Source organism: Melanotaenia boesemani, chromosome 12, assembly GCF_017639745.1.
Source record: "Melanotaenia boesemani isolate fMelBoe1 chromosome 12, fMelBoe1.pri, whole genome shotgun sequence".
Taxonomy (NCBI): domain Eukaryota; kingdom Metazoa; phylum Chordata; class Actinopteri; order Atheriniformes; family Melanotaeniidae; genus Melanotaenia; species Melanotaenia boesemani.
In genome coordinates, this window is record NC_055693.1 from 11,244,468 (window position 1) to 11,259,792 (window position 15,325).

Here is a 15,325-nt window from a genome sequence, read left to right on the forward strand (position 1 = left end):
TTTTTTTTTCTATCTTTCTTTTTTGTTTTCTCTTTAAAGGACCACATTAAAAGTTAGCAGGAGATGGGGGAGAACTAAAATCAGGCCTACCATACACATTCATCTTCAATTTACACATGCAGCCAAGCCATATTCTTTGTTATGTTGACTCTGTCTTCACATTTTTGGACAGAGTATTGAGAAAAAATCTGGAAGATGTAGATGTGTACTAAACACAGACAATTGCTTTGTGACAGTTGTAATTCGTAAGTGAGAGGTTGATAGGTAAAATTAATCTTATATTGGCCGAAGCTGACATTTTGGCTGATGTAAGATTTTCACAGATAAGCCAGTGTCTGTATGTTTTTTTGATTTGTTTTGTTTTTAGGTTTTGAGGCAAGGTATGGTTTTGTTTGTCTGTAATTCTTGTTTAATCCACAAAGAGCTCATTTTTAAAGCGTACTACAGCGTACTACAGTGTCAACATTATACAAATTGGAATACCTCTTGCAACCATATGTTTTGATCCCTAAAGTTGAGTTATCCTTATCCAAAGTATGTGTTTTATGTTTATGTAGAATGATTAATATCGGCCAACTCTCAATACATCATCATCCATTTTTATATGCATGTTTCAGTTTTTAAACCATTAAACAAAACCAGTGTCACCACTGAGTATCATCCAGTTTCTTCTGGCAGGAAATCGAAGCAGAACTACTCCCTCAGTAGATTCTGTTCATGAAAAAAAAAAGCCCAAATGCATACGCTCTTCTTAAGCTTTTGCCTGGTCTCTTTCACTGTGTGTTTATCGATCAGCTTTTGAGAAAGACAAACTCAAGATTCCTGGATTATATTTTTGAGATTTAATGAAAAGCTGAAGAACTGATAAAATCAATTGTTGTTCTTTATAGGTTGTCCTATCTAACCACACTGCCATCTAGTGTAAAGCCTCTACATTCAGATTTTGAATTATGACCTGACGCTCCTCAAGGATTTATGGTGAGACCATACACATTGTAATGTGTGTGTGTGTGTCATTTTAAACTGCCGAGGTCTGAGTGGGCGGGTTATGGTATGACGGATGATGATGGATGACTAGTCTCAGATTCCCAACATATTATCGGTTCAATAGACAAGACTGTGAGGGAGGGCTCAGCACGTGATGTTTATCTATAAAGAAACAGTGTGGGGAGTTAAACACACCACAGAATGGGGGTGTGTGATGTGGCACAGAGTTAATTAGTTTGCTGTTCTGAGTGTGTTTGGCATGTCATAGCTGGAATGAAGAGAACCATAGCTCATACAGTGTGTGGTCCACAGTTCAGATGCATCTATCATCGTGTTCCAGATTTGTCAGATGAGCATGGTATGATCTGGTGTTGGATGGGAAAGATCAAAGGAAAGAGAGGAAGATGGAGCTATAGAGGTGGAGGAAGAGAGATAAACATAGTAGGGTTGGAAGAATATGGTGGACAGGAAGAGTGAGATTAGAGATGTTTGCATGGGTATAGTGACTGTTCCACAGCTGTGACAGGCAACAGTGTGCCTTTGATAATGATAGATATGGGTTTTGGTGGTAATGCCTCATTCATACACAGTAACAATGAATACATTGTACACTTGTGCAAATATGAGGTAGTAAATTGGTCTATTCTGTCTGCTCTGTGCTGCAGCTTCCATTTCATTCAAGATGCCTTACACTGAATATTCATTTAATCCAAGAGAATTCAGTTTGATTTAATGCATTATGGAGTGATTGTATTATGGCTTTCTACCAAGGATTTAATTATTTATGAATTAAAGTAAAAGCCTGCCCTCCATTTAAGTGATTTAATGGACCAAAGACCTATTTGGGGATTTAGGAGAAGAAAAGAAAAGGAGGGAGCAGAGAAGAAAAGAGCATAGCCCTTAGAGAATCCCAACACAATGTGTTCTTATCTTTTCAAAGTCACTTTCAGTTTTCTATTGGAAGACACTCTGGGCCCTTTTGCACTTGTTATAACCATCTTTAGTTATAACACAAAGTCACTCATAGTTTTACTCATGTTTTAAACTGATTTTTCAAAAAAGAAATTGTTTTTAGCTTTTAATTTTTTGTTTAGGTTTTTTTTCTCAAGTGATGCTCAAATATTGTTTTTTTATTACAAAGTAGTTTTTTCTTATATTTTTGACTGCTGATGATATATAATTTACTATATTTAAATTTATATATATGAAAAGTGTTTACTTTTTTCTATATTATTTCATTTTCATGAATGCTAATTGCATGCAAAGAAGATACGAAAGGCATGATGCTTTAACAAACAGAAGAAAATTAAATTCAGCAATGGTTCCAGTAGGAATGTTATACATTCATGGCATTCGCCTCAACAATAGACCACCATCCTAGACAGCTGAATGAGGACAAAAAAATAAATTAGTTAAAAACTTAAACTGAATTTATGTCAAAACTAAGGTATACATTTGTTTAAAAACATATTTTTAAAGGAAAATTATGCCGTTGGTCATGTGACTGGCATCCTGGCTCCAGGCCCTTTGTGAACCTGAATAGGGTAAAGGAGGTATACACAACAAGGACAATGCCTTCAGGTCCCAAAGTGTTCCTCAAGTCACAGATCCGTTTCCATTATGGAGGCTGCAAACTGTGTCACTGAATCTTTTTATAGGTAGACAAAGTGAAACCAGGGTGTAGTTAGTTCTACGCTGCCTTTTGAACGCACTATACAGGAGAACAGAGCTCAACATGAGTCAAGATCAATATTTCTCTCATTTATTAAAATCTTAGTGGGACTTTCTTTCAGTTCTTTGAGAAGAGTTTTTGATATTGAGATAATAGCGCTGGTGTCGCTTGCAGTTGTTTTGGGTATTATGAGCTGCTATTAGAGGTTTATGGGCTGTGTGGCTTTACAACAGCTCCACAGCATGGCTCATTACCCATCTTATGTGAGGAGAGGGTGACCCTGCTAGCTCACACTGGGCTCGTCTTCCCTATGGTGTTACAGCTGCACTAACGCCTAGACTTGTGAGGAAATGTTAAGCCAAATAGGTTATGGTGTATCACAAGCACCACACCTGTTTTGAATTTACTACATACAAAATGCATGTTGGCACTGTGAGGATTTCACGCCATTTATAAAGAGAAAACACTTTCTTTTTTAAAAAACAAAGCTGCATGATGGATCATTCAGCAAGTAAGGCTGTTTATGTCTATGATTACTCATATGCAGCTGTTTGTTGATGAATGGCAGGTTCTGATGGCTGAATGGTAAAATTCAAATCACTGCATGCTCCTACAGGCAAATGGCGGATGTGTGTGGGCAGCAGTTTTGTCAGCGACTGTTCATCAGTTCCATATTGTTCCATTGGCCAGTCTCACAAATATTCATTAGCTATATTTGTGTGTATGAGGCATTTTTACAGGACTGATCAAAGAGTGCAGAAGCATTATACTCTGCAAAGGTTTGCACACACATGGCTGTTAGTATCAACAACTATTTCTTAAGTTCTAAAATGCTTAAAGGCTGAATAGGATAGGATTTTTTTTTCTGTAGAAATAATTAAAAATGTTCTCATTTGTTGAAAGGGTTAAAAGGAAGCTTCCCTATAAACGATCTGTCTCCTACATCAACAATTTCTTTGTCAAGTTTTTCTCCTTCAAAGTAAGAGTTCTGTGCTGGAATAACTTGGGTGCACCGTGTTGCTCTTTCCTACTTCCTGGTTCCTTATCCAATCATATGCGACTCCCCACGGTTGCCAAACAACAGCCAGCTTTTGGTATTTTATGTCGGCAAAAGAGCAGCAGCGTGCAGGTTTGGAAGCTAGCAAAAGGACCGGACCAGAAATAGTTTCAGAAAAACCTAAAAAGCCTCAGCATCCTGCTAAAAAAGCAAACGACCAAAAACGTAATAAAATGTGGATCAATACTGGAGAATCTTTTGCAAGGTGGAGAAGTCTGAGTTGGCAAAGTTTCTCCTCGATAGGTAAGGTAACCGGAAAGTTTATCTTGATTTACAAAGAATTTAGCCCAATTTATTTCTCGGCACTCATTAAAATAATTTGTGTGACTGTATGGATGTATTAGTGTATTAGAGTAAATTGGTGGCCTGTTAGTTTAAAACAACAAATGTAATGACGTTTGGGCCAAGTGAATGGTGTGTTTGTCCTTATAAACTTATGAAATTACTATCAAATTAACTTATTAAGTGAGACTAAGGGAAAACTGTCAATGCAACTTATTTTGCCTTTAAATGATCAGAATGCTATAGAGAAGTCAAAGACTTTCACTGTTACCACTATTATAATGTTTTATCGGTAATCCCTTGGCTCTGTGTTTGCTGTTGGAAGGTCCAGTTATTAAATTGCTTGAAGGTTAAAATCCCAGCTTTACCCAAGCTCTTTCACTTTTTTAGTGTACTAGGCAAATGTAATTAATTAATGAATGTTGCATCATAGATCTGCTTGCATGCATATTTTTATGTTTGCAGAATGTATATATTGAATGTAAAAGGGCTGAAGCTGCAGATGGGTTCATCTTTTTGATAAATGCACTTGTTATTTGAACATGGAGCTCATTAAGCAGCTGTTATATAAGCTTGTCATGTTATCAGACAGTTTATATTAATGTTATATAGGAGGGAATTATAATAAGCATCGCTATGCTGAATCTTATTTAATTGTTTTAGCAAAAAGATATACCTTCCAATTGCAGATGTACTGACACATAACAGTTATCTGACTTTTTAGCACCTTTCCTATGGCCATTTTGCAACTGACTACCTTTATCTCATCCCCATGCCCTTCCTATATTATGTAGTCACAAGTAAATTTGGTATTTGCTAATGGTCACTATTAGTATTCTTCATCTAAGCCATGGTCAAGGAAGCTATGGAAATCCCAGATGGAAAATTCTCTAGCCCAGCGGAGCCTGAAATTGGCCTGAATGGAGTGGTGGCCAGTCACCTGAATGGGTCTCAGGGCGAAGCACACCAGTCTAGCTTCCATTGTTACAGCACTATACAATAAATCTCATCTAGGGCAGGCAAAGTAGTAGTTTATCAACCATTCATTGTAACTTTAAGATAAAAAATAGAGCTAGAAATTCCAGCACACATATCCATAGAGGCCTGCAAGGAATGCACGTATTACACGCATCCATGCATTGGTTTGGTTTTGGTTGAATGAAACATTGAAGACAAGCTGTAAAAATGCCTCTTGATATTGATTTACATTAAAACCGCCTTCCTCCTATTGTAAAGGTCACCCTTACTGAACAAACAAAACTCTTATCAGTCCATGGAGTCTAAGCTTCTGTGGGTGTCCTACGGTACATGGCAGTCAACTGTTGGCAGTTTTTAGGTTGCAGGGTGAGGCCAATATGAACTTTGAAGTTTAAAGGCTGGGAAAATGTCTTTGGGTGCATTTTTGTTGGTGTGATTTGACATATTGTCTTGCTGGGCATCACATTTCTGTCAGACTGGCAACTAAGGTAAACCACTGTGGGCCCCCGTTCAAGGCTTTTAACCCTCAGCTGCTCCCTGGGCGCTGGAATCTGGCCTGGTAGCAGACTGCTCCTAGCAACTAGGATGACCTTTTTTATTTATCTCACCTGCCATTGGTTTCGTTCATGTGACGGATTGAATGTGTCTTCTGTGGAGAATATTTGTAAACCTGAATATCTCCATCCCCCTGCATACTACTGAGCAAACTCCTTTTTTTTCTCTAAAGGGGACTTTAGAGATTAAAAGACACCACATTTATGTGGGTAGGGTTTTGGGAACTTCATTTTTCCCTTTAAAGGAAATTGCATCCATTACCACAAAAACATTTTATGGGAAGAGAAAAAGTAAGTGTAAAATAATTTTCATTGAGCAAATTGTGTCTAGAAATATTGTTATATTTTGGTAAATGGTAAATTTTATCAATTTCTTAAGGACACATTAAACAATTTTTTAATTAATGTAACAATATTTTAACAAAACATATTTTAGCATTTCAGAAATGTCCTCTATAGTGGACATTAATATTTCCTCCATTTTCTGTTCTGTATTGTAGCAACCATACACAACTGTGTTGAAGGTGTTAGTGTTGGCCACAGAAACTGGTCTCGTCTAGTATTAGTGGTCCACCATGGCAAGACCACCTTCAGAGTAACAGAAAAACAGGGCACTGAAGCTGTCTATCATTTGGCAAAGTCCATTTCCCAAGGAGCTCTCCTCTTCTTTGGCAGGTTCTTTACAACAGAGTTCAAAAGCCAGCCACTAGGAGATAGGCCAGGCATGGGGCAATGTGGGTCCTTGACGGCCACAGCACCACGTGTTTTAGATGTTTTCCTGTTTTTTTTTTTTTTTTTTTCTTTTCTTCTTCTTTTTTAATTGATAGGTCAGTGTTCAGTACTTGACAAGCTGTTGGATCCATTTGATTTAAATCCAGTGTGTTGGAGCAGAAAACATTGAGGACCAGAGTTGCCCATCCCTGGGATTGGTAATGGAGATGGTGGTCAGACAAAGTCCTCCTAAGCTCATAGTCATCACAGTCAATTGGTTTTACAACAAGCCAGTGGCCAAGACATTCTCTGCTTATGACACTGAACCACAGAAAGGTATGAAAGGTAAAATGTTTGTACACTTGCTGAATAGAACACCAACATGGGTGGCGTGAACTTGATTGACCTGAAACTAATTTTGTACAAAAAGGCTTCTTACACTTGGAAATAGACAGTGTGACCCCTTTGGTTTTTTTTTTTTTTAATCAGGCAACGTGTGACTGTCTGCTAGTTTTTTGGGAGAAGAAAAAAAAAAGAAAAAAAGTTCCCTAAATTCAAGTTCCCTTTTGATAAGCAGTTAATAATTCATCCACAGGTTTTTTTCTGGTAGTCAGGAATTAACATTGCATATAAATAATTATATACAAAGTCATATATAACACTATCTCCACTTTCCTGAGGGAAAATATTTAGTTCCTAAGCTGAGCTTTAATACTGAATGTGAGCATTAGATAGTGGATTGTAGCTCTCTGTAGGCTCATCACCATAAGTGATCCCTTGTAGTTCACTAAATAGCGTTATTGATCCATCACTGATGCAGAAAAATGAACTTTGGTTGCTTAATGTACACTGACAGAAAAACAATATTTAAAAATAAATCACCCTATGTTCATCTGTATAGAGTATAATGTTGCCATATAAACACTGTGGTAAAGTAGACGGTTATTTTAAAGCTATTTTACTTTTTTAGAGAGAATAAAATTAGCTTGGAACCATGTTGTCCCTGAGTTTCTTCTTGTGCATGTGTGTTGTATTGATTCTCTGTATTAATTAGACTTAGGTTCCTTGTGTAAGCATTCACATTTAATAATGATATGTGGCATCTTATTGGCACACCCACCAACTGAACATTTGACTGTCTGTAATTAAAGAACTATAAATTAAGCAGTCTAGGTGACAAAGACTTCCTATTGGCCTCTGGATGAGTATTTTCCTAGATAAATATTTTTTTTCAAGGTACATACTTCAGTGAACTCTAATTTGTTTCCTAGGGTATTTGTCAACTTAATTTTAGTGCCTGCTTTTTATTAAATATATTTCCAAAGTACTGTAGATAGGGCCTCAGATGCAAAATAATAAACACATAAATTGAAGTATATTTATAAGTGTTCACATACAGCTCTCTTTCTTGTTAGAAAATGCTTCTAGTAGCAATACATTTTGAACATCTTACTGCATAACACTACCTGAAGCTCTTTTTTTTCCCCTAATTGAGAAATAGAAAGCAAGGAAGAAAATTGAGGAAGATCACATAATTATGATGTCCCATCTTGTTTGAATTCATGCTTGTGTTGTTGTTACTCTCAAATGCAAGTCGCTTTGGATAAAAGCGTCTGCTAAATGACTGTAGAATAGAATAGAATAGAATCATTGAAGGACGCAGGCGGTGAACATAACATGAGGAAACTTTAATAGAAGCTCACTTTTACAGAAAAAGAGTATATTTTATAAAAGGTTGAGGGAGGAAGATGGACACACAGAAAGAAGGGATAATTCTGTGGAAGGCACAGAAAGTTTTGTCATATGGGATCATTGCTGCAGATAAAATGTCTCGCTGACTTGGCACAATTGATTAGGACCTTTGGGAGAATGAAGGCCATATTAATTTAACACTGTATGTGTGTGTGTTTTGTTTCAGCATCCTATATAGGTACTGTTTAAGATGACTGCAGCACTTTTCACAAGTGCTGCAGCAATACAAAGAAGCTCATAATTTTGCTCAAAACCTTTTTGTCTTACATTATACTGCTGCAGCAGATATAGTGAATAAAGAATTGCTTAAGTTTTGGATCATTAATTTTGCCCATTTTATCTGTTGCCTTGTATATAATGTTGATGAAGCATTTTTACACTTTGATAATCTAAAATTCTTCGTAAACATAAACTTATCATGTTTAGTTTGGTAGCATGGCTATTTTCTTGGCCAAATTACGTGGAATTGTGGAATTGGAGAAGCAGCAAAAAGACCCAACAGTGCAGAAGAGAACAGCATTAATGACCAGCATTGCACTGATTATCATGGGGTTAGGTTTGGTTACAAAGCTGCTTGCTTTGTAAGATAAGTTTAAGTTGAGCACTCTGTATGAAAGGTACCAATAGAAAGCAGGGAAGGGAAGCAGGTGATTAAAAAGCCGATGGTGTTGAGATCAGCTGATAAAGCAGGATGTGGGTCAATCTTGATGCCATGCTTTGTCTGAACTAACGCAGCCCCAAGAAGGAACAACTAAACAAATAGATTTAGCACAGAAAGATTAGAGTGAATAACAGGAGAATATTGCAGACAGGAAAATATTGCAGATTTTGGCTCTTTTATGAGGGCACTATACACATACTACACACAAATGCTCAATCCCTTCAAGTTATACATCATACAGCACCATGTTGTGTTGTTAAAGGGAAGAAATAATCAACCAAACAAAAATTACCTTATTTTATTTATTTATTTTTATTTTTGTTGTTCTTTCTTCATTGAGGGAGGTGAAGTAATTGTTTTAAGTATGTCTCAGTGCAAATACATCTCTGGAAACTGTTGATCAATATTGCACATTTTACTTGAAGAGATTTAATCTTATTCCATCAACGTTATTGTTCTTTTTTTTCTTTCTTTCTTTTTTAACCATTCTTTAGTCGAATGATTTGTGTCCTTAGATGTGTAAGTAACAGTAGCTTGTGTTTAAAAAATATATGCTGTAACATTTTCTTTAAAAGTGTTTTTTTCTTTTTTTTTTTTTTTTTTTTGTCTAATTCAAAGATGAAGGCCATCCTGGCACACGTGCAGCAAAACAGGCCCTAATCATGACACTGCCACTGCCATGTTTTGCTGTTATACATTTATTTATTGCATTGGGATTTAGTGTTTTTCTGTCCCCAAACATAACACCTTTTAATTAAACCAAATTTTGTCCACAAAATATTTTTCCAGCAGTTGTTTGATTGATCTGTAAACAATGGATGAGCAGCAGTAATCTTTTGGGAGACCAGTGGGGACTTATGTGCTTCCAGCCATGAATTCTGTATGTTTTTTTCTTATAAAAAACTTATTAAAATTAACATATCTTGTTTTTTTGATCATTTAGTTTTAGACACCCTTAAGATTTAAGTGATAATATAATAAAATATCAGTTTAGGTTTTATAGTAGGAGATGTATAAAAATCTAAAATGGTCACAAACATTTACCATCATTTTAAATGCTAGTTTTAGTTCTTGTCTCTGTTTCCTTCTACTCTGTGCTGATCTCAGGAGTCAGAGTATAGACAGAAAGCTTAGGCAAGCAGATGCTGGTGCATAATTCCATCTTCACAGCATGCTTTCACCACTCACCCACTCAGGGCCAAAAAGGAGCTCCCACGTTTTAGTTTTCTTGAAAAAGTAATTGGACAGACACACTTTCATTCCCTCTTTTGTTAAGTGTCTCCTTCTTCTAGCTGTAATGTGCTCCCCAAAATAAGCCGTTGCTTCATACATTCAGTTGCTCACTGTCAAGCAAGCGCAGAAAGAAATGCTAACATGCCTCAGCAGAGTGCAAAGAATTTTTCTTGTCCTTTCTTTTCTCTTCTTTTCTTTTTTTATCGCTGGACAAAGAGTCAAACATCAGGACTGACAGAGAAACATTTGCTAAGCTCAGTCAATATATTTCACGGCAGTTACCTTCTCTGAATGATAAGCTGCCATTCACCATTGCTCCTAATGCAGTTCACTTCCAGGCCTAATCTACAATGCATCAGGGTTATCTCCAGGCACCCAGACAGACAACACCTGCAAGGGAATTTCAATCAGCCTCCCCCACATGTAATTAAATGGAAATAATTGGTTTCATTCCCTTTGTCATCTTTTTATTTCGCCTTTGTGCTCCACTGTGCTTAAGGCTTCGCACGAGCACATTATTCTGTTGCTTTCTTTTCTGTTCTCCATTAACCACTCCAAAGTAATCTTTCTTTTTTTTCTCTTGTTGCCATCTTCTTTCTTTTATATAAAAGTAAGTGGGATTTCATCCTACATGTGGTGGTCTGTAGTGTGTGTGTGTGTCTTAGGTAAGTGTGTTGCTGCCATCATCAGACAGAAGAATGAAGCTGCACTCTTAAACCTGAGATGAATTTTAGCATTTATTGTTTTCCCTGTAAATACCAGACTTCATTTCATCTTCTTATACATAAACAGAAAGGGTAAATACAAGTTCTCAAAATCCCAAATTTTCCCTTGGTCCCTCTATCCCCTGTGTCTTGTTTGAGCTCCTCTCTTCCTTATTATCATCACATCACCAAGGTTGGCTTTACTTTTTTCCAGAGTCTTTTCTTGCTGTTCTTATCTGGACCTGAACTGACTCTCCTCCTCCCTCTGTTAGCTGAAGCAAAGCGAAGCCAATGCTGACACCAAAGAGAAGCTCCCTCTACGACTCAGGATCTTTGAAAAATTCCCCAACAGACCTCAGATGGTGAAGATCTCCAAGCTGCCATCTGATTTCACTGTGCCCAGGATCAGGTATGCAATAAATAGCAAATGTATATTTATTGGTCATAAATGTTTGTTTTGTTACTGGGGAAAAAAAAAAAAATAAATAAAATAAATAAATAAATATAAATATACATACACACACACATATATATATATATATATATATATATATATATATATATATATATATATATATATATATATATATATATATATATATATATATATATATATATATTTATGTATTAATATAAGATTTATACTTTTATTGTAAGAAAATGTTTAGGCTGCCTTTATCTTTGGCAGGAATTTAAGCCTTTTCATTAAAACTCAAACCATATCAGCCAAAACAGTGAAAGAAAGTTACATTATTTAACTGGATGAAAGCTTTCAGGTGGTTTGTTGCTGAAACACAATGAATACTGGGATTAAATATGGAAACCATCTGAATGTTGCCACCACTTCCCAGACATGATCTGCATCATTTATGTGACTCACAAAAAAAATAACAAATTAAAATGTGTCATATCAGCTTTTACCTGATAGGAACTAACAATAATTTATATATAGGCCCATTTGTTATGTAGCTTTTAGCAGGAGAGCACAATTATATTCAACACAACAGACCACATAATCACTTTTATTATTTAGTTGCTGATTAGTGCACAGCTGGGCCTTTCGCTCCCTAGAAGCCCCCCTCTGCAGCACATCTGCTCAAGCAACAGCAACTGATTTCAGTTTGCAGCTGAATTTGCACTGACACAGTTTAGTACAATAATACAGCATTTGGAACTGGTTCTTCTACCATTGCATACGATGAAAGTCATCATGTTTGTGTGTGTGATTTTTTTGTTTTTATTTTTTTTATTCTAGGGAGAGTTTTATGAAGCAGTTCATTGATCGTCAGCAGCATGATACCAGCTGTTTATTCAGACGTCTCCCCTCTGCTTCATCATCCTCCTGCGACCACTCCAAACGTTCAGCCATTGAAGACAACAAGTATATTGACCAAAAAGTACTTTGACAGACTTGTTTTCTTACATTCTTACTCATTATGTCTCACACAAACACAAAGCTGCATGAACGGAAAGTGGAAATAAAAATGAAAGTGTCTGTCTCTTTGGCTCCTAAGAGACTTAAGAGAGGAGAAGCCACAGCCATGTCCAGAAGCAAACTGTACATGACATCTACAGCTGTGTTTGGTGTGCTTTTAGATGGTACACTACATTAGCAAACTAGCTGCTAATGGACTGTCACATTTTGTCTCCTCAGCTTCGCAGGTCAATATTTAGCATTCGAGCACGCAACCTTCTGGAAAAAGAGACGACAATCAATAAAATCCTACGGTAAGATAAATTAAAACCTTCCCAGTGTGTGTGGTTTTGACAGTTTTTAGGTTACTGTATATAATTATTTAAATGCTGCTATAAAAGCCCAGCCTTGTAACTTTGAAAACTGACTTCAAGTGCTAAACTTGCATTTGGTTTCTCTTCAGTGGAACTCAATATGTTGCCTGAAGACTTGTTTTGCAAGAAAACAAAAAATAATAAAAGAAAAACTGCACCATTTTAAATAAAACTCTTTCGAAATCAAATTAATTTGTTAAATGATAAAAACTGCTAGATTCAGTCAAAAGTTGCTGATATAATGACAGTCAGAGCCCAGATTTAGTTTTGTTCACTTTACTTATGTAGCGTCAATTCATAACAGAAGTCATCTTAAGGCACTTTAAAGAGACAGCAATTAGATCCAATCTAATTCATTCCAGCTGAATTCATTCTGAAGTCAGTCAATTCTTTAACTTTAAATTGAATCTGAAGCTATATCATTTTGTTTATTTGATGCTCATTTTTAAGAAGTGGCTTGGCATAGGAAACCAACAAATTTTTATCAAATTTTTATCCATATTCAATCTTCCAGCATTCATTATGAAAGCAACCCACAAATGTAAGTTGGTTTCCTGATTTCAGTCTGAGTATTAATTTCCTATACTGAGGACAATATGATGGGCACATTTGCAGCAACTGGAGGCAACTGCAAACAGAAATACATGTTTAAAGGTACATAAATGTATTTGGTAATATCTGTGGGTTCTTAGCTTTAGCCAGAATTATTTAAGAAAAGTGCATTTTTATTATCTCTGTCTAAATATGTGAAACCTTCTCCAATATTTTTTAGAGACTAATGCATTGATGGAACATTTTTGTTAAACCCTTTAAAAAAAAGCTAAAAGTTCTGCACTTTATTCATATCTTCATTACTTTCGTTATAAATACATTGTGGTGGCGCGTGGCTGGAAAAACTTAAATATATCTGTATGCCATCCATGTATTGTCAGTGCTTCTTTCTATTTCACACACATTCTCACACAGCCGCACTTCAGACTCATTTACTGTGGCGATGAAGTAAATGGATAATTTGCTGTGCAGCATGGTAGAGCTGGCACTAAGTGCATATTAGCTCGCTGACACCATGTCCAATCTGCCCCCCCTTTCAAATTCTGTCTGTCTGAGAGATAGACAGCATATCAGTAGACTTAGCGGGTTCTGTCTGGCCTCCCATCTTCCACACAATTAGGCTCAAATGCCTATACAGGCAAACATGCACGCTCCAGCACAGGCAGGCATTTGTGTGCAATTATTACCAATAAACAAGTAATAGCTCAGAGCTGCCACGAATGATTAAACTACACACACTCCTTGTTGGTGCCCATAGTGTCTTTTGCTCTGTTGCGGCACATGACTCTCCTGTTAGACAGAAAAGGCAGGAATGCCCAGACTCACACACATATGCACACACACAGACTCCCTGAAAAATGGAACGATTGGAGCCTGTTTCACAATAACAGACTGGGTAACTAATCTGGCCCAGTGTCAGTCTACTGCAGACTGATACAGAGACAGCTTGTTTGCCAGGATGATGGACCAGATCCAGATGAGTTAATGGGTCAAGATGCTGTCACAAACATTTCTTTTCTTTAAATTTTGATTTAGATTGATCCAGAGAGAGAAAAAAAAAACAAAACAGCTGTTTTTATGTTTTACAGCGCTTGTACCACACAACGCATGTTAAGTGGATCCTTTGAAGGCCAGCCAGCCAAAGAGCGCTCCATACTGAGTGTGCAGCATCACATACGGCAAGAGCGCAGGTTTGACACACACACACGCACATCCACAAGTGCAGTCTTGCAGTTGTGTGCTGTACCATGCAAAACAATACTTTTCCTAATGCCCGCTTATTTTATCTGTAGGTCTCTGCGACACGGCTCCACCAGTCAGAGGATCAGCCGTGGAAAGTCCCTGGAGACTCTCACCCAGGACGTGAGTACAAAATCTTACACACAAAAAACACAGTGTAACAAGGTATTGCTTTTTTTTTTTTTTTTTTTTCAAACTTGTGTGCCCCTGCATTCATATAAATTCCCTTTTTTAAACATGCAATAGATATTTAAAAAGACTTTGTGAAAAGCATTTAACTGTCTTTTTTCCTAGCATTCCAGCACAGTGCGCTACCGTAATGCCCAGAGAGAGGACAGTGAGATCAAGATGATCCAGGAAAAGAAAGAACAGGCTGAAATGAAAAGGTATTTGCAGAAAGATTTACACAATTTTAACATTTTCTGACAGAAAAGTGTAAAACCACTATAAATTTAACCATGTTTAGATTGATATATTGGGATTAGTGTTGCCTCATCTCTGTGCTCGTGTGACTGAGCAGAAAAGTTCAGGAGGAGGAGCTGAGGGAGAACCATCCTTACTTTGATAAGCCTCTTTTCATCGTGGGCCGTGAGCACCGTTTCAGGAACTTCTGCAGGGTGATTGTTCGTGCACGCTTCAATGCGTAAGACCAATCATACTAAAATGAAATTCATCACTACCTTGTATCAAGCTAATGAAAAACAACTATAACTGTACATTTTTTGTCAAAAATATTGATTATTTTATGTCACATTGATACACTTACAGATCCAAAACTGACCCAATCACAGGAGCAGTGAAGAGCAACAAATACCACCAGCTATAGTAAGTGTGATGAATTATTGATTTCCTTAGTCTCCATTTGTCTTTTCATTCTACATCTGTGGAATACTTATTAATTCTGGAGCTTAATACCTGCTCGTTGTGCTTCCTCAGACTGTGGTAAGGAATGAAAATTGTGCACTGGAGTGCTGTGAAATATTATTTCACCCATTATGCAACCTGATTCAGCCAAGCAGAGACAGATTGCTCAGCCAAAAAGCAGCCCCTTTTTAGATGTTAGATTCAGCATCCTCCGTCTCTTTGCCTCTCCCTTTCATTTAGAATAGCTCATCCCTGATTTTTTTTCTCTGGTTGGCAAACTTTATTTAGCCT

General features: G+C 36.8%; 1 protein-coding gene across 6 annotated transcripts in view; it reads left to right on the forward strand.

Annotated features, from left to right (window-relative positions):
• Positions 1-15,325, forward strand: part of nalcn (sodium leak channel, non-selective) — an 83,473-nt gene that overhangs the window by 54,966 nt on the left and 13,182 nt on the right. For all 6 annotated transcript variants that reach the window (XR_006012283.1, XM_042002009.1, XM_042002011.1 and 3 more), the window contains 8 exons: positions 10,864-11,000; positions 11,847-11,988; positions 12,246-12,319; positions 14,020-14,121; positions 14,224-14,293; positions 14,465-14,556; positions 14,691-14,813; positions 14,939-14,995. Coding sequence is in view for 5 of the 6 variants with exons in the window: in XM_042002009.1 (XP_041857943.1) it covers positions 10,864-11,000; positions 11,847-11,988; positions 12,246-12,319; positions 14,020-14,121; positions 14,224-14,293; positions 14,465-14,556; positions 14,691-14,813; positions 14,939-14,995 (797 nt within the window). In the remaining variant the exon portion in view is untranslated. The remainder of the gene's footprint in view (positions 1-10,863; positions 11,001-11,846; positions 11,989-12,245; positions 12,320-14,019; positions 14,122-14,223; positions 14,294-14,464; positions 14,557-14,690; positions 14,814-14,938; positions 14,996-15,325) is intronic.